This window comes from Hyperolius riggenbachi, chromosome 11 (assembly GCF_040937935.1).
Source record: "Hyperolius riggenbachi isolate aHypRig1 chromosome 11, aHypRig1.pri, whole genome shotgun sequence".
NCBI lineage: Eukaryota > Metazoa > Chordata > Amphibia > Anura > Hyperoliidae > Hyperolius > Hyperolius riggenbachi.
The window spans coordinates 227,060,406-227,083,655 of NC_090656.1; the positions used below are offsets into that span (position 1 = coordinate 227,060,406).

The window sequence follows — 23,250 nt, forward strand, 5'->3', positions numbered from 1 at the left end:
TGCTATATAAATACATAATAATAATATGGTAGGACATTACACTATGACTATGGTAGGGATTAGAGTGTGAGCTCCTCTATGGACAGTCAGTGACATGACTATGTATTCTGTAAAGTGCTGCAGAACATGCCAGTGCTATATAAATACATAATAATAACAATATAGTAGGACATTACGGCATAACAAAGGTAGGATTAGATTGTAGGCTCCTCTGAGGATTGATATCAATTTTCTGGTTACGTTGGGTTTAAACAATGTGAAATGCAGGAACTCTTCAGATAAAAAACAAACTGTGTTACCTTCAGCTTAAACTCCAGCTCCGTCACATATCCGGTTCTGTCACATTCTATGGTGACTTTTCCTCCCAGTTCCATCGTCATGGTGCCGTATAACAGTCCTGCAAATAGTAGAATTATATAGCTGGATGCATCGCTGGAGGTCATGTGATAAAGCCAATTTACAGATATCATTATCAGAGTTATGACATCATTTACAGCCTTATATTCTCATAGCGGAGCCACAAGATTATCTACACTTCAGCATTTCATATTGGGGTGAGGAATTCATTAGCTGAGACCAGGATTGGCAGTGGGAGAAGATATAAACTCCCACTGGTAATATAATAACAAGTAACACAAGTAGATACTGCTAACCTGTTCCCTGTATTGGGACCGTTAAAAATGGCGCTGCGCGCCAGGGGAATACAAAGGGCGCCCCATAGACTTACATTATATAACGCTATTTAGCGTTATACGTGTTAAAAAATGGAGCAGGCAGTGTGCCTTACACTTATAATGCTAAATAGCGTTATAAGTATTCAAAAATGCAGCGGGGGTCGGGGGAGGAGAGAAGCAGCGGGACACTGGAGGGCATAGGCATAGGGGAGGATGTGTGCAGAAGCATACGTTACCTTGTCCTGGGCCGCCGATCGCTCCTTCCCTCCGCTCCTTCACTTCTTCCATTCGTTTACTGTAGTCCTGCAGCCGGCCAATCACCATGTGGCTTCAGTCTCCGCATGGTGATTGGCCGGCTGCAGGAATACAGCAAACAAATAGAAGGAGCGGAGGGAAGGAGCGATCGCTGGCCCAGGACAAGGTAGCGTATGCCTCTGCATACATCCGCTGCCTATGCCCTCTAGTGTCCCGCTGCCTCTCTCCCCCAGCCTCCGCTGCCTATACTAGCCCTGCATGTTTATCATGGCGCACCACTCTGCAATCAATGTATCATAAAACAAAATTTACCGTTTTATTGTATTTACATTAAAAAGGTAAATATCGTTCTATGATACATTTATCGGCAGAACGGTGCGCCATTTTTCTCCCTGCGCCATTTTCAGATGGTCCCCCCTGTATTGCTCATATTTAGACTGCAGCCATTGAAGTTCTACTCAGGTCATCTGTCTCTCGCTTGGCTGGAGTGGTCCGTCACAGCAATGGACCACTGGAGAAGTATGAGAGGTGGGAGGGAACATTTCGTCATGGCGACAGATGGCTACCTCACCAGAGGGATCCAGAGCCTCCAAAGACCGGAAGAAGAATGGCTGCCATTGTCTAGATCCCGGGGTGTGAGTTAGAAACACCGCCATGCTGCGCTGCAGGCTCTTCATATACCTCCTGGTGACTACCCCGAGTCAGGCTCGGGATTACCACTCCTGGCTTCTTTTTTCCACCCCGAGCCAGACTCAGGATTACCATCAGGGAGATTAAACCCTGTCCAATTGGAATTTATTCAGAGAGGGATTGTTCTTTCCCTACACAGCACAACCAGTCTCAACGGATTTTAGCAGGAATGAGTGTTGTACAATTCAATGCAGCGCAACATTATACAGCCATCGATGTCTCGTCACTCCTGCCACACCCGTTTCTGTATAACCAACCTTCCCCCATGTGAAAACTTTCTACCATATATCCACTAGTTTCACTTTCAATCAATACATTGTCCAAAATCAATTTAGAGTGACCCGATGGGATATGTTGGGGGCAATAGATGGCAGATTAAAAAAAATGAATTTGCCAGAAGAATCAATAGGTGTATCGCTAGTCTTCGGCTCATATGCAATTAACATTTCTCTCCAAGGAGATGTTTTTTCATTTTTTTAAATAACTTTTCAGCCCTCTGCAACAAAAAAAACTATTAAAATGTAGGTGAAAAATACTGTCACAATTATTCTGAGTATTTTCTTGTCAATAAAACGCCCTTGAAGCCACCAGTAAGGTAGCTTAAAAGGCATTTTATTGACAAGAGGTGAGCATATCTCCCCTGGGGACAAAACACAGAAGTAAAAGTAACATAGCTGCATAGTTATGTAAGTTGGAAAAACAAAAGACATATGTCCATCGACGGAACAGGTGAAAAGAGTGCAGGCGGCCTTCTGTTTAAAAGGGCGCCCACTAAAATAGCGGGTGCCAGGGCAGCCCATTATGCGAACTGCGGCAGTAAATATCGGGTGTCAGGCCCCGGATTTAGATCCCTGGAGCCTAAACCTTGTGTGGTCCTAGGAAAGGAGTCCGGATTTTGGTGGCAGCAAGCAGTTGCTGCTTGTGTTTTTTCTTTTCAGGACCGGACTCCTGGGATTGGACGGAAGGAAGGGCGGGTCTTCCCATCCCACCTAATATACGCACCTGGTTGTCAGTGGGGCGGGGAAAGCCTCACTAATGGTATGTGGATAAGATGCTAATTATGCATAAGAAGCAGCCTCACAGGCAGTCAGGGAGAAGGTGTTTGGAGGAGTAAGATGTTACCTACTGGATCTCCTGTGAGGGCCCTTTTCCACCAGCGCGTTTGCGCTGGCTGAATCGCAAAAATGCAAACCGCTAGCGATTTTACAATCGCTACGGTTTGCTTTTTAACATGGGAATCGCGGTAGGTCATTTCCACTACCGCGATTCGTTTTTGCCGGGAACGCGAACGCGCGGCGGAGCGATAATTGCCGCGATTTTGCTATGCAGTGCATAGCATAGCAAAATCGCGGCCGCGAACGTCGGGGAATCGCCGGTAATTGCGATTCAGCAATCGCTAGCGTTCAGCGTGAACGCTAGCGATTGCTAGTGGAAAAGGGCCCTCAAGGAGGATTGGTGATCACTTTCTGGATGCCAAACCACACTGTGGACTGCTGTGAGTGTGGCTTTGGCCTGTTGGAAATATACTTGCCTTGAACAAACTGGACTTTTCACTACAAAAGCTGATGTGAGCTTACTGTTTATTTTCCTCATTACTGCTGAAGCTAAGCTGTTCTGCTGCTAAAATAAATGGACTTTATTTTATACATCTGTGTACTGCGTGCTGGCTGCGACCCCTCTAAACTTCACACGGTAAATGTATCAATATTCTACTACCGCTATTAGTGATGGGCGAACAGTGTTCGTCACTGTTCGGGTTCGCCCGGATTTTGGCCTGTTCGGGTTCGGTTCGGCACCCCCCGAACACCTCATTCGCTGCCCGAACCCGAACAGGCCTTCTTTGTTCGGCCGAACACAGCCGTGTCCGGCCGAACATAGCCCCCTATAGGGTCCCAGCATAAAGGGAGAGCATGCCCCGAGCGCGGGGCGGGGGGGGGGGGGGCGGAAATGCCCCCCACCCCTCCCCGCTAAGCTCTCCCTTCTGCCGGTACTCTATAATTAAATTTAAGTGCCCAAAAGTACCTGAGGAGGAGGAGGGCAGGAAGAGGGAAGCCGGAGTTCTTGGGCGCTAGTACCATCTGGTGCTTCCGCCCTCTCTTGACGCACTTCCTGTTTACATTTGAAGTCGCGTCAAGAGGGCGCAGAAGTACCGCGATGACGCGTACGAGGGTACGTGTCATCATGTAGATGACGCGTACCCTCGTTCGCGTCATCGCGGTACTTCTGTGCCCTCTTGACGCGACTTCAAATGTAAACAGGAAGTGCGTCAAGAGAGGGCGGAAGCACCAGATGGTACTAGCGCCCAAGAACTCCGGCTTCCCTCTTCCTGCCCTCCTCCTCCTCAGGTACTTTTGGGCACTTAAATTTAATTATAGGGTACCGGCAGAAGGGAGAGCTTAGCAGGGAGGGGTGGGGGGCATTTCTGACACCCCCCCCCCCCCCCGCGCGCTCGTGGCATGCTCTCCCTTTATGCTGGGACCCTATAGGGGCCCCAAAGGGACATGTTCGGGTTGGGTTCGGGGTTCGGCTCGAACATGCCGAACATCAGGGGCATGTTCGGCCGAACCGCACCGAACCCGAACATGCAGATGTTCGCCCAACACTAACCGCTATCCTGCGCCATTTTAAACAGGCACCTTTTTCAAATGCATGCTCCATCAAGTTCAACCAGAAAAAACGGTACAACACCAGCCTGCACCCTCACATATCCCCGTTGATCCAGATGAAGGCGAAAAACCCTTGCGAGGCATGGTCCAATTAGCCCCAACCAGAAAATACGGTACAACACCAGCCTGCACCCTTACATATCCCTGTTGATCTAGATGAAGACAAAAAACCCTTATAAGGCATGGTCCAATTAGTCCCAATAGGGAAAAAAATCCTCCTCGACAAAGTTAATTGCACATGGTTCCTAGTCTCAGTCTTTCATTATCCTGTTCACATACTCCTATCTCGCTTCTGCTGGTCATTAGCTGGTCAGAAGAAGATCACATGATCAAACCGGCAATCACATGAATTCCTTTCCTGGGGAATCAGAACAAAAGCAACTGACCATCTTTAACTTCCAAAACAATGAGGCACGCTGGCAGTTCTATTGGTGTCCGGGGTACCAATAGGAAGTATATTACATAGTAGATTCCTATTGGGGTTGCTTATCCATGATAGCTGGGATAAGTTCTTGTAAATACCAGGCAGGTAACTTTTGGGTGTCCGAGAGAATTCGCCGGGGACGTTAAATAATATTCCCCCTCCAGGAACAAGTAGATGGTGGGGAATGATATCATTTGGCTTCCAGCTATTGCTGCCGGCCGGATTATAGTGTTTTAAAATGTAACTTCTGCTCGGTCTTCTGACGGCGCCGAAGTTACTCTGTGCGCTACTATAGCCGTAATTCCTATTATGGTCTATGGTGGCGCCAGCTGCGTCCAAGTCTCCTGCGCTGAATTTGCAGCGTCCGACTTGTGGTACACCCTCTAGGAAATACCTGTACTATATGTAGCTAACAGAGTAGTGGCGTAAATACAATTCATGGGGCTCTCCAGGGAAACTTTGATGTCCCCCAAATGCTCACACCCCTTCCCTTGCCTCCGCTTGGTGCCCATCATGGCCTCTGGGCCCATCTCACAAGGGTCATAATACAAGTGTGGCCATCATGATCTTCATACCCATAACAAGTGTAGCCACAAGAACACCTGATCTGAAGTGTAGTCCCCTGTATCGGAGGAAGGGAAGGTTAGTAACTCCCCCCCACCCCCCTTACAGCTCTAGCCCCCCTTGCTATTGCAGGGGCTCATTCACCAAATAGATATATGAAGATCCGGCACTGCTTCTAGTTTTAAAAAGAGCTTTATTGCCAGCGGCTCTTTCAATATGCAAACAGTATTCATGCAGTACAAACATGTAAAGTGCACATACCTGTTGTGGTTAGTAAAGGTTGTGCTCGGTGTGTATTCGACCCCACAAGTGGGGCTTGCACTCTTTTGCAGGTAGGCACTAGTCTGTTTTTAGGTAGCGCTGCTCATTTCCTTGCTATGTACTAATGTAATTCGTTTTTGGTCAGCTGCTCCCACTTAACAGCCATGCTTTTGGTGTATATGCAGAGCTTCTGTTTGGGTTCAAGGTGCGTTTGTAGTTCCTGGGGGGGCTCAGCGCATCTCTGATTGGAGGCCATTCGGAGGCGGCCTGGTGTTGCGCTGATCCACCTTTTGTGTAATTTTCGATTTTTCAATTTTATTTGGTATCGCACCCAGGCTATGCATATACATAGGTTAGGATTTAGTTAGTGTTAGGCCCCTCCCATGGAGGATTGACTTCTTCGCAGTGGGAGGGACGAGTACTTAATAGGTTGCATGCAAGCTGTTACAGGAAACCAACATCCTCCTCCAGTGGTAGACAGGTCATGTGTATGCTCGGTGTGTATTCGACCCCACAAGTGGGGCTTGCACTGTTTTGCAGGTAGGCACTAGTCTGTTTTTAAGCAGCGCTGCTCATTTCCTTGCTATTTAGTAAAGGTTGTGGGGCATGGTGGTGAGAACGGCCCGCCTAACGTCCGTTTCCCTTCAGTAGCGTCTTCAGAGGCAGTGTGGCGCCACACTGCCTCTGAAGACGCTACTGAAGCGAAACGGACGTTAGGCGGGCCTTTCTCACCACCATGCCCCACAACCTTTATTAAACCACAACGGGTATGTGCACTTTACATGTTTCTACTGCATGAATACTGTTTGCATATTGAAAGAGCCGCTGGCAATAAAGCTCTTTTTAAAGCTAGAAGCAGTGCCGGATCTTCATATATCTATTTGGTGAATGAGTCTGATATCTATGTTTCTGGATCCTGAGCACGCTGTGCTTTGTATGTGTTACTACCTGGTGGAATCGATGCATTTTGGCATTGCAAGAAGCGATTTATTTTGAGTGCCGCCGTAGTGCCAGTTGCTGTATCCTCCATTGTGCACTATTGCAGGGGCTGCTGGCCTCTAGTTACGCCCCTGTAACAGAGCTATAAGGCACAGGTCAGAAGCCGCGTAACTGAAGCTGAGGGAGGTGTTTCGTGTTGCCTATTCTCCCTCATTTCCATGACAAGTAAGGCAGTGAAGATGACCTAGTGAGCCCTTTTATTCAACCACTGTCATGATCCAGGAGAGACGCCACTGATCAAACCAGCCACATGCTTCCCATAAATGTGCCACCAGGAGAATAACTGTAAGACCAAGTTTAATCAATGATATAATCAGAGATGTTCTGTTGCATGTAGGGGCGTAGCAATAGTTATAGCTGCCATAGCAGTTGCTATGGGGCCCTAGAGCATAGGGATCCCAGGTGGAACTTAATGTTAACTTTCTTGTGTTTCTCCATCTCCACCCTCTGACTTTGCCTCAGTGTCCATGAACTATGTGCAGTGTTGATTGCATGAGAATGTAAATTGCCCAATTAACTCATATCCATGGGGTAGGGGCAGGTGGCACTGCTTAAGAGTGACTACATCTGAGGGCCCCATGATCTGATTGCTATGATGACTGCTATGGGGCCGCATGATCTGTAGTTATGTCACTGGTTGCATGTTTCATGATTCTCTAGGTTGGTGTTGTTTTCTTTGGCCACCCAAGCTGAAGCAACTCGTGAGGTCCAGGCAGGTCAACTCTGATGTTTCTGCACTGAGGAGACTCCCCAGAGTAAAAAGTATGGAACTCAGGCTGAAGGAGACACCTCAAGCGGCCCATTTCCCCTCAAGACAAGGAAGGAAAGTAGGTCCACAAGCTGAGACTTGCCCAGTAGAGGACCCATAGTAGGAGCACTCACAGATGGAGGACCCACAGAGAAGTGACCATACCTTTACAGTGAGCGTAGGGCATGGTGATGATGTAGTCCTCCTCTCGGGTCAAGAACGTGAGTCTTGCCTTGCCATCTAATATTGCAGAAAGCGAGTTCCCTGCCAAATAAAACAGACACCACCATACAAGTTATCTGATGAACACAGCAGCAACGCAAGTTTACTGTATATCTCAAATCATTAATTCTCAATTTGAATGTGTTTTCAGTAAAAGGCCTACATGAACTAAAGCTTTGTACAACGAATCAGAACAACCGCACACCTCTTAGGAGTGCTTTCTGGTGCTGGGTCCTGGTAGCAGTAGTATCAAAGCAATCGAAAGAGGGGTCCACACACAGTCTTACTTCGGGAGGAACCATGCAAACTTTTACTGTTCCAGTACATATACGTTAGGACATTAGATCATCACAGCAGCCAACGATCGTTTCGGTGCCACACAGATCCCCTTTGTCAAGACATAGACAAAAATATGTTTGACAATGGGGACCAATAAAAGTTTGCATCGTTCCTGAAGTGCGGACCCCTCTTTCGATTGCTCTAAAGCTACTGTATGTACAGAGGCTAAATTATTCGCGCTAGAGACAATCATTAGTTATCATCTTGGATGAAAATATACTGTAAGTTTAGGTGTCTCTCCGTTATGCTGACCTCTCCATCAGCAATCTTCCACTCTGGATCTGCTTACCTGACCACTATTGTACTTCCTGCACTTCCCCCCTTCTCCATACAGAACACTTTCCTCACTACATAGCCCAACAGCAACAGGTGACAGGTCTATGAAGAGGTAGTTCCCAAACCGTCACCTGAGATGATCACAGATGACATTAGTCTAGCACCAGTATGTAGCTGAAGCCACACAGGCTGGATGTATAGCACAGCTTGCAGCGATTGGCCCATGCATGGTCACCTTTAGAATCTGTGTTAAACATTAAACAATTTACTGGGCGGCACAAAGCCCTGAGTGGACAGCACAGCAACCAATTAGAATCCATCGTGTACCGGTCTGACTTCAGGAAAACTAAAGTGAATCCATGATCATAGAAAAGGATAGTAGTGCTCTCCATGCGGCCAGGCTGTTATTATTGAAAATTATTTATTGTTATTATTGATTCTGTCTGCTTACAGGTAAAGGACAATAACCAGGAGCAATATTACAATGATAGATGGTGATAGATAAGAGCTGATCAGTACCGTAGAATTTGGATCTGGCCAGAATACTCCCCGTGATGCAGAACCCGTCCTTCCGGTTACTGACGTGAAAGGCGGACACTGGCGGGTGATGGCTCACCTAGGAGATGAGAAAAGACATTACTGATGAATAATAATAGCAATAATTAGAGATATTTTTCTCCCAGGTGTCCCTGTATGCCAATATTAAGCATTCCCATGGGTTTGGGTTTCTGAAAAATTTTATGTCCGGGGATTGAGTCTCTTGGATGGACTGTGGGAGAGTTCTGGAGAAATTGTCATGTATAATGGCACCTAGTAACTCATTAGCAGTTTCAAATGACACTTTTCATTTGAAAGCTGCTGTGCAATGTAAATCTCTGCCGGCAAATCTCGTTTGGCTGCCCAGTGCAGCCAATCAGATAGCAGTTATAGTTACCTGCTCCAGACGGCTTCTTCTCTTCCTCCACCGGTGGCTCTGAACTTCGTCTTCTGGGTTCCAATCACATCTGATCACATGATATGTAATGTGATTGGGATCCAGGAGAATATGTCAGCATTACATCCTAACCCAGTGGTGGAAGAGGGGTGATGGGAGGAGTGATGGTAGTCGAGTTTCTTCCATCACCCCTCTTCCACCACCTGGTGGCACTGTAACAATGGTCTCCTGAATCCCATTCACGCGACATATCGTGAAACTGAGAATACATGTCGGGATTACATCGCCCCCCGGCCCCCGCAGTGGAAGAAGAAGTAGCCGATCCAGCCGTTCGGACAATTAACTATAAACGCTCATTGCTGCCCACTCTGCATATCCTGCTAAGCCTGCCAGGCTGGGGAAGCGGCATAAAAAATTTAGCCCTGCAGCCAAATAAACTTTTCTTTTGTTTGACTGCTGAAGGGTTAAAAAAGGCGCCCCATTCACATCAATACAAACCTTTTCTCTACTGGTGCTAACTATGTAAAAAGGGCATAAATATAAAACAACAATATCTCTTTTAATATGGGCACCGCGTTAATATAAACAAACAAAATCGCTTTTTATCATTAACCTTCATTTTCAAACAAACTATATGATTTTAATAACCGTGTGCATTATGACCAAAAGTTTTGGCTCTACAATGATCAACTTTTTTTATTCTGAACTAAGTTAGTGCACAAACGATAATATGCACATCTACTGTATATAACACAGACAAACAAAATATGCAGACATTAACCACTCTGCGACTGCATCACGCCAATTGGTGACCGCAAAGTGGCTCCCCCAGAACCGCCTAACGCCGATCGGCGTCGAGTCCTGGTAGCAGAGATTATCAGGGAACGTGATCGTTACCTGCCAAGACGGATCACGGAGCTCCGTGATCAGCCTGCCAGCCCGCGATTGTGGCTGGCAGGCTGTTAAGAAAAAACAAAGCTGTTATTTACTTTGTACAGCGCTGCGATCTAGCACAGTGCTCTACTGGGGTCAGCTCTGTCACTGAGCTATCCCCTCGAGTGGCTCACAACCTGATCCCTCTCATAGGCTGATGCCTATGAGAGGAGATCATACTGATTGGATCTTGGGGGGGAGGGAGGGAAGGTGGGAGTACAAAAAGAAAGAAAAAAAAGCAGATATTATTTAAAAAAATTAAAAACAATATAATTAATTTAAAAAAAATGACAATCACAGTAGGAATCAGATGCCACCAACAGAAAGCTCTGTTGGTGGCAAGAACAAGGAGACAAGATTTATTTGCATGCTAAGTTGTATAAATCTGCAGTGAGTTGTTAAAGCTGCTATGCACTGAATTGTAAAACATGGCATGGTCGCTAGAGGGGTGTAAGCCTGTGGTCCTCATGAGGTTAATGTCCGCTAGATTTGTCAAGGTTGGGTACCACCAGGGAAGGGTTCTGTGTGAGAGTAGAGAGAGGTTAGGTCATAGTAAAATATCTTCAAAATATTTTACTATATGAATGAAGCAGTATAATATTGGTAAATTAACCAATATCACTTTTTCTGGTTCCATTTCACTAGAAGCAAAAATAGAGATTACAGTGGGGAATAGTACAATATATTATAAACAATATTTGACGGCAATTCCTGGCGTCCATTTTATCAAACGATAAATTTAATAAAGACTTTATCTGGCACCCCATTTAACAGGTGCCATTTAGGTGCGGGGCCACATGGGAGAAGTTCAGGAACTGGGAGTTTTAAGCTCATCCTGGACATAATCAATCATGTTTGTTGACTATCCAGTTAACATTCCAACGTTTTATTCCTGTTATTTTTCTATATCAAATCTCATTTTAGTGATACATCATTTTTGTCATTTTTCTGTATTCATTTTTCACTCATTCTCATTTTATGCACTTTTTATGCATTTTTATGCACTTTTTTGTTGAAGCGCTTCCTCTGAATATCTTCTGCAAAGAATTCTGCCTTTCGAAGAGAAAATTACCATAAGGGCTCTTTCACACTACAAGATCTTTTCTAAGCGCTTGTGCTAATGTTATCCTTTGTGTGTGTTCACACTGGAGCGATATGATTTTGTAAAAATCCCCCATAGCGTTGCATTAGCAAGAGCTTTTAAAATCTCTGGCATTTAAAAAGCTCTTGTAGTGTGAACAGGCCTTAAGTGTTTTATTAATATACTGTATTGTTATACCTAGCGAGGTTGATGAAGTAACCATTTTTACTACAAGACTAGTTAGAGTTAGAATTGCGTCTTTCTACGCTAATGCAAAGCGGTGGCAGCTTACCTGACCTCTTAACGAGATCACAGATGGTGGCGATTGTACATACAATCAAAATTTTAAGTGTGTGGACTCACCAACCAATCTAAAAGATAACTTTGCCTGGTGTGTTGGGTCCCTTCAGAATACCCTCAGGCCAGTTCCACACTATAAGCGCTTTTGTGAGCGCTTGCATTTGATTAGCGTTTGCTGAGCGCTTGTTAAAAAATCGCTCCCATTCACTCATTAAAATTGCGGTAAAAAATTGGCACGATTGCCGTGATCCCGTACATGAAAAACATACGCGATCACATCGATTTTTACCGCGATTTTCAGGAAAGTGAATGGGAGCGACAAGAGTTCCGCAAGCGCTAATCAAACGTAAACGCTCACAAAAGCGCTTATAGGGTGGACCCGGCCTCAGTGTCTGAGGGCTGATTGGTAATCTCTGACAAAGGTCACAGGAATTGGAGGGTGACGTCACACAGCGGAGTTCAGTTTGGCAGGTTCGGGGGATGATGGTACCTATATTATATTCCCCTTTTTGAAGTCAGATCAGCACGAGAACAGAACTGTCTCCCAGTTTTATAAATACAGCAATATAAAAGTGATGATCGATTTCTAAAGGAGAAAAAAATTATGGTAATCTCATGGATCACCTCCGTTATTTAACCCTTTGGGGACCGGCCGCCTAACCCCCCTTAAGGACCAGGCATTTTTGCAGAAGGGGGGCGCGTTTGGGGGGTCAGGCAGCCGGATCCCTGTAGGGTCTGGCTGGGCAGTGTCCCCCCATGGTGGCCAGGAGTCCCCCCTGTGTGCAGCAGCCTTTACTCACCTTCCAGGCTCCAGCAATGAGCCGCAGCGGATCCCTCCGCTCCGGCCGGCATCCCCGCTCCTACTGCCGCTTAGTTCCGGGTCGCGGCTTGATGACGTCATCAAGCCGGGACCCAGTGCTGACTTCAGAAGGACCTGAGAAGCCGGTAAGAGCGGTGGGGGGCGCCGATCGTCACGGGAACGGCAGGGAGGTGAGTGGATCCTAAATCAACGTCCGGTCAGAACGGTAGCACCACCTGCTGGACGTTGATTCAACGTACCTGGTCCCCAAAAGGTTAAAGTGTACCTGAGGTGACATGTGACATGATGAGATGTACATGTGTATGTACAGTGCAAACCACTAATAACCAGGCTGTTTCTTTTTGCTTTATTTTGCTGCCTGAAAGAGTTAATTTTCAGGCATGGAAGTGACAGTGTCCTGAGAAATCCTGATGATGGAATCACAACAAAGACAAATATACGGCTGGCGACAGGCAAACGTTTACCTGCTCGGCGATGTAGAACGTGTGACTATTGGTCTGCGGGTGGAACCAACAACACCGGAACTTCTCTCCTAAAATCGAGTTATACGGCTTCTTTATTCCCTGCGGGAGAAGAACATCGGGGTCACATTACTGAACAACGGGTTACACAGATCTCCAGGAAAGCAATGCTGTTGTTTCTTATGTTACTTTTATTAAATATGTTTTTTAAGCCCATCACACATTCATGTTTCTGTAGTTTTGGACTGTACATAAAGAAATGTAGAACCTGGTTTGGATTTTACTGTTGTCTGCGTCACCGCTGGAAATATTTTCGCCCATGTCCATTCCCTGGGAACTCTGTAAGCCTCCAGGGTCCAAACATGAAGCCTTGTGGTCCCACAACACAGACAGTGAAGAACAGCAACACGAAAATTACCGGAGGTTCTAAGTTTTTCGTTCTCAAAACAGGTAAACTGGACTTATTACTTATTATTAGGTTTTATCACTGTCTGTGGCCCTGTTGGGCAGAATTGCCCTCACATCCTGTGACTGTGGAGTTCCGACGCACCTCTAATGTAAACCCTGTCAATCCAGGCAATGACAGACAGCAATAAGATTCTAACCGTACCAAATTCAGTAAAACATGCACAAGGTCTGTGTCTGCATGGGTTTCCTCTGGACACTCCGGTTTCCTCCCACATCCCAAATAGGGACTGATATAGAAAGGGGGAGGGGAGAGGAATATAGAAAGCACCTCACTGATCTACTCAAATAATACTGATACAACATCCCCCCCCCCCCCAAAAAAAAAATTATTTAAATGTACAAAATGATTTAATTTCTAAATTATCCACAACTAAAAAGGGTTTATAAAGTATCAGTCCAATGTAATTACATTGGGTTGATATATAATTGCTGACTTTTAATCAAGGGTAATTAATAAATGTATTTCCATAATAGCAAAAGGAATTATGTAGGTAGAAAAAACAAAGTCTTGTAAAAGTAATACCTTTTAATGGCTAACTGATAAAGTTAAATGATGCAAGCTTTCAGGGATCTAGTCCCCTTCTTCAGGCATAGTTTCCAGATGTTATCGGAAGTAAGACACTGATTTGCCTGCATAAAGTGCTTTACTTCAGCTTACATCTGGAAATATGCCTGAAGAAGGGGACTAGATCCCTGAAAGCTTGCATCATTTATCTTTATCAGTTAGCCATTAACAGGTATAACATTTACAAAACGTTTTCCCTACCTACTAAATAAGCCCCGCTTACCCGCGGCTTCTTATAAAATCCAGACAGATACCACTTCAGGACTTGCTTCATCCGAGAGTACGGATCGTCCTCCACGGCGGCCCTGCAACCACATCACACATGGAAGATCACAGACAGATTATCAGCGGTGTGACAGCTCTGCCGTCTGGGGAAGACCAGCAAATTCATTCTAAAGGTCAATTATCTGCATGAAAATTACATTTCACTAAACAATTCTATTGCTCACTTATGGCTGGTACGGCCACCTTGCAGCACCGGGGACCCAGATTTAAACGCCTGACCGGAACACTATCTGCGTGGACTTGGCACGTTCTAAGGAAGATGACTGGCTTGCCTTAAAGGGAACCTGAAGTGAGAGGGATATGGAGGCTGCCATATCTATTTCCTTTTACGAAATACCAGTTACCTGGCTGTCCTGCTGATCCTCTGCCTCTAATACTTTTAGTTTTAGCCACAGCCCCTGAACAAGCATGCAGCAGATCAGGTGTTTCTGACATTATTGTCAGATCTGGCAAGATTAGCTGCATGCTTGTTTCTGGTGTGATTCAGACACTGCTGCAGCCAAATAGAATAGCAGGGCTGCCAGGCAACTGGTATTGTTTAAAAGGAAATAAATATGGCAGCCTCCATATACCTCTTACTTCAGTTGTCCTTTAAAGGGGATATGAAGTAAGGGGGCTATGGAGGCTGCCATATTTATTTCCTTTTAAGCAATGTACTGTATATTGTCTAGCTGTCCTGCTGATCCTGTAATACATTTAGCCACAGCCCCTGAACAAGCATGCAGATTAGGAGCTCTGACTGAAGTCTGACTGGATTAGCTGTATGCTTGTTTCAGGTGTGTGATTCAGACACTACTGCAGCCAAAGAGACCAGCAAGACTGCCGGGCAACTGGTATTGCTTAAAAGGAAATAAGTATGGCAGCCTCTATATACCTCTCACTTGTAGGTAACCAGAGCTGAGAGTAACCTGGTACCCTGTGACCGCACTGCAACCAACACACTGGTTACTAGTGTGAAACTGGCTTCAAACAAGCATGCAGCTAATCTTGTCAGATTTCTATCAGAAACCTCTGATCTGCATGCTTGTTCAGAGTGATTGTTAGTAAGGTGGAGTCGGTAAAACGCCAGTCAGGGTGAGTGTTAGTAAGGTGGGCCGGTAAAACACCAGTCAGGCTGAGTGTTAGTAAGGTGGGCCGGTAAAACGCCAGTCAGGGTGAGTGTTAGTAATGCGGGCCGGCAAAACACCAGTCAGGGTGAGTGTTAGTAATGCGGGCCGGAAAAACACCAGTCAGGGTGAGTGTTAGTAAGGCGGGCCGGTAAAACGCCAGTCAGGGTGAGTGTTAGTAAGGCGGGCCGGTAAAAGGCCAGTGAGGGTGAGTGTTAGTAAGGCAGAGCCGGTAAATCGCCAGTCAGGGTAAGTGTTAGTAAGGCGGAGCCGGTAAAACGCCAGTCAGGGTGAGTGTTAGTAAGGCAGAGCTGGTACAATGCCAGTCAGGGTAAGTGTTAGTAAGGCGGAGCCGGTAAACCGCCAGTCAGGGTGAGTGTTAGTAAGGCAGAGCTGGTACAACGCCAGTCAGGGTGAGTGTTAGTAAGGCAGAGCTGGTACAATGCCAGTCAGGGTGAGTGTTAGTAAGGCAGAGCTGGTAAACCGCTAATCAGGGTGAGTGTTAGTAAGGCGGAGCCAGTAAAACGCCAGTCAGGGTGAGTGTTAGTAAGGCGGAGCCAGTAAAACGCCAGTCAGGGTGAGTGTTAGTAAGGTGGGCCGGTAAACCGCCAGTCAGGGTGAGTGTTAGTAAGGCAGAGCTGGTACAACGCCAGTCAGGGTGAGTGTTAGTAAGGCAGAGCTGGTACAATGCCAGTCAGGGTGAGTGTTAGTAAGGCAGAGCTGGTAAACCGCTAGTCAGGGTGAGTGTTAGTAAGGCGGAGCCAGTAAAACGCCAGTCAGGGTGAGTGTTAGTAAGGCGGAGCCAGTAAAACGCCAGTCAGGGTGAGTGTTAGTAAGGCAGAGCTGACGTCAGGGTGAGTGTTAGTAAAACCTGGTCAGTAAAACGCCAGTCAGGGTAAGTGTTAGTAAGGCAGAGATGGTAAAAAGTCAGTCAGGGTGAGTGTTAGTAAGGGCCGGGTCGCTGGTGATTTGCGTTTTACAGGTACAGAATGTTATTATTTCCTGTAGATGAGGAATTCATTGTTTTCATTATTAAGAATATTTTACTTAAACGTGTCCGTGTGATTGATGATGATTACGGCACGATGTACAAACATGCAAATATCCCATGAAACGTTATAAATCTCTCCCATAGTGCGTGACCTGGAATAGGCGAGTATTTAGGCCATGATAGATGGAGTATATATCTATCCTCCTCAGACATCTTCTCATGTTTCCCAGCCTCTAGCTTCTATTTTATTATATACTCACTAGGCAATTAGGCCCGGTTCAAAAACTGGCGCTAGAAGCAGCGACCGCCACACACGCCGCCATGTCAAAGCACGCACTTCTGCACTCACGCGTAAGCTTGGCGTCAAAGCGTCCACATGGCAACAGCAGCTCTGTGCCTTTGCATTTGGTGTCTGACATGGACGCAGTCTATTGATGCAGATCCCAGGGCTTTTATTAGGTAGGATAGCTTATCACTTGCTGCCAATACAAGGGCACCAACAGCGTCTGTACTCTTACTCCAAGGGACAATAAAGACAAGGTCCCCCGTGACTGGACCAATTTAAGGGCCGGATTTCATTAAAAGGTCACAAAGGCCATGGCTTTTGTGACCGGTTAATGAAATCCGGGGCCTTGGGCACTGGGCACTGGCCTTGGGCACTGAATAAGCAGAAGGGCGGCAGGACTTAGGAAGAGATAAGAAGCCACATATCAAAATAAATCATCTCTCCTGCTCACAAGAGCCCTGCTTTGCTGCACACACTGCCTGAATTCCAGAGCTCCGTGCATCTTCCTTACTTCCTGGTGTGCTACAGCTTCAGTTTAGTTCTAGGGTTGTAGAGAAGAATTTCTGCTCTATTAAAGGATACCCAAGGTGACATGTGACATGATGAGATAGACATGGGTATGTACAGTGTCTAGTGTAGCACAGTGAATTTTAGGCACATGAAGTTTCACCAAATATCCAGTCTGCAGGTTTGCAAGAGGGTCATACTGTAACGATTGTGGGATATCTCCGTGTTCAGCGCACAAAGATGTGCGCTGACACTGCGGAGGTCCTCCACAAGCGTGTCAAGATACTAGAACCCAGCTTTTGGTGTAAGCACCAGTAGAGGGAAATTCCTGTCGGCAGATGGCGCTGGGGAGTGCAGAGGAACCAATCCTCTGTACCTCCACAAATGCCAGACAGGAATTGTACGAAGCGCAGAACGCAATCGCAAGAGAAGCGATTGCGACTGAGAACGAGCAAAGGGACAGGTTGTATGTGTGTGCGCCAATCTAGTCGCCACCCCGCGACCGCGCACACACAACAGCAGGTGCGAAACAGAAACGCAACCGCCAAGAACGGCGATTGCCAGAAGTGACACAAGGCAGATCAGAACAGAATACGAGGATAGCAAAGGCACAGCAAATCATACAATGAGAAGATACGGAAAATAATAAACGCTAGCTAACCGCGAACACCGCACTCATTCGCAACAGTGCACGCGGTTATGCGCGGTCTCCACGTGATAAGCACAATAGAGACAAGCACGCCTAACTAACCATCAACAGACAAACACGAAACAAAGAACGTGAACGCTTGGTTAACGGTTACCTCATCGAGCCTACAGCAAGCGCCCGTATCAGACAAGACAGACAAACGAGAAACAGGAACTAGGCAGAAAGGATCCACCGCTCTTCCGCCAGAGCAAGTGTGATCCAAGCAGGAACACAGATCAGAAGGATCCACAGCCGCTAACGCTAGCGGCTAGTGCGATCTAAACAAGACAGATCAGATGAAGTAGCTGGTAGCAACCGCTGCTCCAGCTTACACTCCAGGAACTAGATCAGAAGGATCCACAGCCGCTACTGCTAGAGGCTAGTGCGATCCAAACAAGACAGAGCGATTCGCTATCAACCGCCGCTGGTGACAGCGCAATCACGACAGACAAGACAGGACAGAATAGGCAGTACAAATTATACACAAACTGACTGCACTAACTAGGAATGCAAGGAGCACTCCCCAAGAATTAACTATACTAAGATAGCAGTGGCTGACACTCCAGGTGAGTCCAGCAGGAACAAACCTCTATGAGCAGCGAAGCATTGTGGGACACACATAGTACTTATAGTACACGCCTCCAATGAATGTGGCCAGGCAATTTGCATGACAACGTATTCAAATTCCTCAGCAAGCACAAGCTGCAAAACTGACAGAAGCTCTTCTTTCCAGAGTCCTGCAGCATGCAGACCTGAATAATGGTCAAAAGGCTGCCTGCCTGCGCAGGCAGCTGAGCGGATCGTTACACATACCAACATACAGGAGCTTCAGAAAATGTACACTTGTTAAATATAGTTTAATTTGTTCAAAAGCTGTTAACAGAGTGTCAGGACAGGCAAAATAAACCTCTTTAAATGTGTAATTAGCTAAAACTGAGGAAAGTGTTAACAGGCTGAATCTTAGCAATGGACTCTTCCAGAAAGCCCCCTGTGTATTCCACCTGTTGATTTGGTCTCCTCAGTGCAAAGATTGACTGTGGAAGAGGTAGGATCTCTGTCTATGTTCTCTGAAGCTAAAGTTAATCTATCTGCTGTAAAAAGTTATGATCTATATCCATACTAGTTCTGTATAATGTAAAGAGTTATAATATGTGTGCTTTTTAGCAGCCTGTAGGCCCTGCAGTACATGCTAGGCTGAGTAGATGTGGGCTGGTGGCCTGGCAGTATCCCAGATAGTGGCAGTGTTTCCCTGTTGTCTTACAGGCTCCAGCCAAGTGCACTCCACTTCAATAAAGCTTTAAAACACAGGCGGCCTGAGTGTCATCCCTTTCAGTCCACTTGGAGTTTATGCTGGAGGAGCTGGTGGCCGAGTGAGTGTGAAAGCTGGAAGTGTCGCAGATGGTGTAAGAAAGAGAGGGTTACACTAGCATACAAATAACTATGTTGTGTTCCTTTTTTTCTTTCTCTGCCTGAAAGAGTTAACCACTTCAGCCTATCTGGACGACTATCCTCGTCCAGATAGGCACTGCTGCTTTCCCTGCGTGGTGCACGCGATTGGGCGCGCTCCCGCGTGCGCCGTTAGCCCCCCGATCAGTGAATGGAAATATAATTCCCATTCACCGATTTAACTTCCCCGCAGAAAAAATGACACTTTCTATTCAGAGAGCGCAGTATTTCTGCCCCCAGGAAACTTCTCCGTCGTCTTTTAGTTCCTGGATGCGAGATCGTTCGCATCCAGGACTGTTTTGACTATGGCCATCTTGTGGCCAAATAGTAAACTGCACACACACACACATTTTTTATTAAAAAATTACATTATTATTCTTTTAAAATTAGCTGTTTCCCTCCTACACCCAAAATTACCCAAATAAATGTTTTAATAAAAAAAGAAAAATAAAGAAAAATACAATAAAAAGAAACAAAAACAACATAAATAGTTACCTAAGGGTCTGAACTTTTTAAATATGCATGTCAAGAGAGTATATTATTATATTATTTTAAATTATAAGCTTGTAAATAGTGATGGACGCAAATTGAAAAAATGCACCTATATTTCTAAATAAAATATTGGCGCCATAAACTGTGATAGGGACATAATTTAAATGGTGTAATAAGCGTGACAAATGGGCAAATAAAATACATTAGTTTTAATTATGGTAGCATATATTAATTTCAAGCTATAATGGCCAAAAACAGAGAAAAAATGTGATGAAACGCGGAAAAGCCGCTGCCTCTCAAGGTGAGGCGGCTGTTTCCGCGTACAGCATGGCGTCACAACGCGGAAAAAACGCCGCATGCCGCATAGGCAGAGCGGCGGAATCCGCATTGGTAACGGCGGAAACCGCATTGGTAACGGCGGAAGCCGCATTGGAGGCGGCTCCCGCACTCGGTTCACTGGATACATTGCAAAACAGTACTGGTGTGGCTGGGACTGATAGTCCACCTAGATTCAGAGTGACACGCGCGCGCGCACAGAGGCAGAGCTTAAATAACAGCCAGAAGGGAGTCAGCTGACCAGGCGGGTCAGCTGACATTTTTCACTACTCTCATTGGTCCAGCAATTAGGGAGGTCCTGGAGAGGTCCTTGTGTATATATACTGCTGGCTGTTCACTTGCTCTTTGTCTGGCGTTGCGAACACATACGTGGGAGCACTCAGACCTGTAGTCAGATCCTTAAGTGTGCCGGGACCAGCTGCAGCTGTAATCCTACACTTAGCTAGATTCTGTTGATAGCTTAAAGTACTAGTTTGATTGTGATTATCTGTTATGACCTTCTGCCTGCCTGACCATCCTCTTGTATTCTGATCTTGTACCTTGCTATTCTGATACTCTGTTGCCGAACCCCGGCTCGTCCTTAGACTCTGCTTCTGCCTCTTGATCTTGTACCTCGATATTTCTGATACCCTGTTGCCAAACTCTGCCTGTACCTAGACTCCGCCTCTGCCTTCTGAATTTGTACTTTATCTGTCCGTGTGTTACGATCTGGCTTGTCTGACCTCGAGAACCAACCTCACTATTGGAGGCGGTTCCCCGTCCTGTTAGTGACACTTTCTCCTGAGTGTCACTCTCAGACTTACCTTCCTACTCGCAGCCTGACTCCTCCCGCCTTGGAGAGTTCAGGTCTTCGGACGGAAGCCGTGCAGTACTCCCCACTGCACTGAGGCTCAGTCCTCTTAGTGTTACTGTTACACCAAACACTACACTCTACTCAAGTACAGAGGTTAGCTGGTATATCAGATTATCGGTGATACTGCAGATCACTTATAATCTGGTATACATCTGTATTCCCAGTGATACTGCAGATCACCGGTAATCAGATCCTCTCTGTGCTCCACCGTTGGTTACAAAAAATGATTTTTTTTCATTTCTTTCTTAATCTTCCTGTTAAAATGGATTTGGAAAAAAATAATTCTTAGCAAAATGTACCACCCAAAGAAAGCCTAATTAGTGGCGGAAAAAAACGAGATATAGATCAATTCACTGTGATAAGTAGTGATAAAGTTATTGGCGAATGAATGGGAGGTGAACGTGGCTCGGAAGCATGAGGTCTTCGACACTGCGGCGCTGAACCGGTTAAACATCAGGTATGAAAGTGGCTGACTCAGTCCTGACTCAGACAGGAAGTGACTTCAGTGTGACCCTCACTGCTAAGAAATTCCAACTATAAAACACTTTCCTAGCAGAAAATGGCTTCTGAAAGCAGGAAAGAGATAAAAAGGGTCAATAGTTCATAGATTTTAGCTCTGGCATACTTCAATGAATGGGTCATTGAGCAAAAACAATAAAGTAGTAAAAACTTAAAAAGTAGATTTAAACATAAAATAAAACCGTGGAATATCTTAAAAAGTGATTTTTAGGAGAAGGAAGATAGATACAATTGTTTATTTAAAGAGACACTGAAGCGAAAAAAAATATATGATATAATGAATTGGTTGTGTACTATGAATAATTACTAGAAGATTAGCAGCAAAGAAAATATTCTCATGTTTTTATTTTCAGGTATATAGTGTTTTTTCTAACATTGCATCATTCTCTAATATGTGCAGATTACACAACACTCAGCATTCAAAATGATTCTTTCAGAGCAGTCTGTGAACTAATGACATCTCCTCTGGCAGAGAAAAAGTAAACAGTTGAGATAATAAAAGTCAGAAGACAGCCCTCTCCACGACTTTGGAAAGTCGTATAAATGAATGGCTTTTTTGCATAGAGATAACAACTGGAGTTTCTTAACTCTTCCTGTACTGGAAACAATTAGACTGATGTATCTGATCTTAATGTTTTATTTCTTAGCTGTACTAAACATACAAATCATAATATCATATTTTTTTTTTCGCTTCAGTGTCTCTTTAATTACTTTATTTTCGCCTCGAGTCCTTTAAGGTTTACATTCACGGGAATAACAGCTCAACTTTACAACTCAAGCTGAGCTGAACAGTATAGCTGGTCAGACTCTGTTAATGACTTGAACCATTCCCTCTTCTCTCCCCCTAGACTCTTTTTCAATGCACAATACTGTACAGTTCAGAGTTCTTCTGCAAGTAGTAGTCGCTCTCTGTGTATGTGCTGATAGGGGGGTGCATTCACTACACTGCAGTAAGCAGCATAATGTGCGTAAAGTACAATGCAATGCATTACGCTCCACTCATCATGCATAAAACTTTATGCACGTTATTCATCTTACTGCAGTTTAGTGAATATACTCATTGTCTTTCATCTCTCCTACTCCTGGGAGAGTTGAAAGGGCTTCTAGGTCCCTCAAGTACCTTCAGTACCTCATCTGGCTACCAGTTCTTTGGAGGGGGATTGGGGATGCTGTTGGTCAGGGGATGGCTAGTGATAGAAGCTCTTGGGTGGTAAAAGGTCAGAATATGGCCCTGAATGACGTGCAGTACTCACTGGGAAAGGATGTCGGCATGATAGTAGTAATCTGATAATTTATTCAGGAAGGAGCGAGGTTCCAGGATGAAGGTCGGGAGCACCACTCTGGAGAGGTCCATCCCCGGCCTCATCTGCTTCAGCAACGTCCACATCAGACTTTTATTCTCATCTGATACCGTCTCTGTCTGGGATGCTTCTCCAACCTGCAGACACAATGCAAGGAAGACTAAGGTCAATGTGATCCGAGTGGAACAAGGTGAAGAAGCTTCAGGAGTGAGGTGAGTAGAATAGGTGGTGGAGAAGCTTCAGGAATGGTGTGAGTGGAACAGGTGGTGGAGAAGCTTCAGGAATGATATGAGCAGAACAGGTGGTAAAAAAGTTTCAGGATTCAGGAATGACTTGAGCAGAACAGGTGGTGGAGAAGTTTCAGCAGTGACGTGAACAGAACAGGTGGTAGAAAAGTTTCAGCAGTGACGTGAACAGAACAGGTGGTGGAGAAGTTTCAGGATTCAGGAATGACTTGAGCAGAACAGGTGGTGGAGAAGCTTCAGGAATGCTGTGAGCAGCACGGGGTAGAGAAGCTTCCAGGAGTGACTTGAGTGGAATGAGTGGAAGCGAAGCTTTAGGAATGACGTGAGCAGAACAGGGAATGAAATGAGGTGGAGAAGAATGATCTGGGAGTGAGTTCCAAAGCTGAAGTGACACTAGTGAGGAGTCCTACGAGAGTGAGAGGAGGTCACCAAGCTGGATAACAAGAGGGTTCCTTGGAAGAAGTGAAGGTTCTGGGATGGATGATACCGAGAGATTAATAAGGAAAAGTATGGAG

At 45.6% G+C, this 23,250-nt stretch overlaps 1 protein-coding gene across 4 annotated transcripts in view; it reads right to left on the bottom strand.

Annotated features, from left to right (window-relative positions):
- The window catches only part of OSBPL5 (oxysterol binding protein like 5), a 173,640-nt gene that overhangs the window by 35,906 nt on the left and 114,484 nt on the right, over positions 1-23,250 (bottom strand). For all 4 annotated transcript variants that reach the window (XM_068260978.1, XM_068260976.1, XM_068260977.1 and 1 more), the window contains exons 10-15: positions 22,443-22,627; positions 13,904-13,985; positions 12,651-12,749; positions 8,638-8,734; positions 7,447-7,545; positions 300-397 (exon numbers count right to left, since the gene is read on the bottom strand). In XM_068260978.1, coding sequence (XP_068117079.1) covers positions 300-397; positions 7,447-7,545; positions 8,638-8,734; positions 12,651-12,749; positions 13,904-13,985; positions 22,443-22,627 — 660 coding nt within the window. The remainder of the gene's footprint in view (positions 1-299; positions 398-7,446; positions 7,546-8,637; positions 8,735-12,650; positions 12,750-13,903; positions 13,986-22,442; positions 22,628-23,250) is intronic.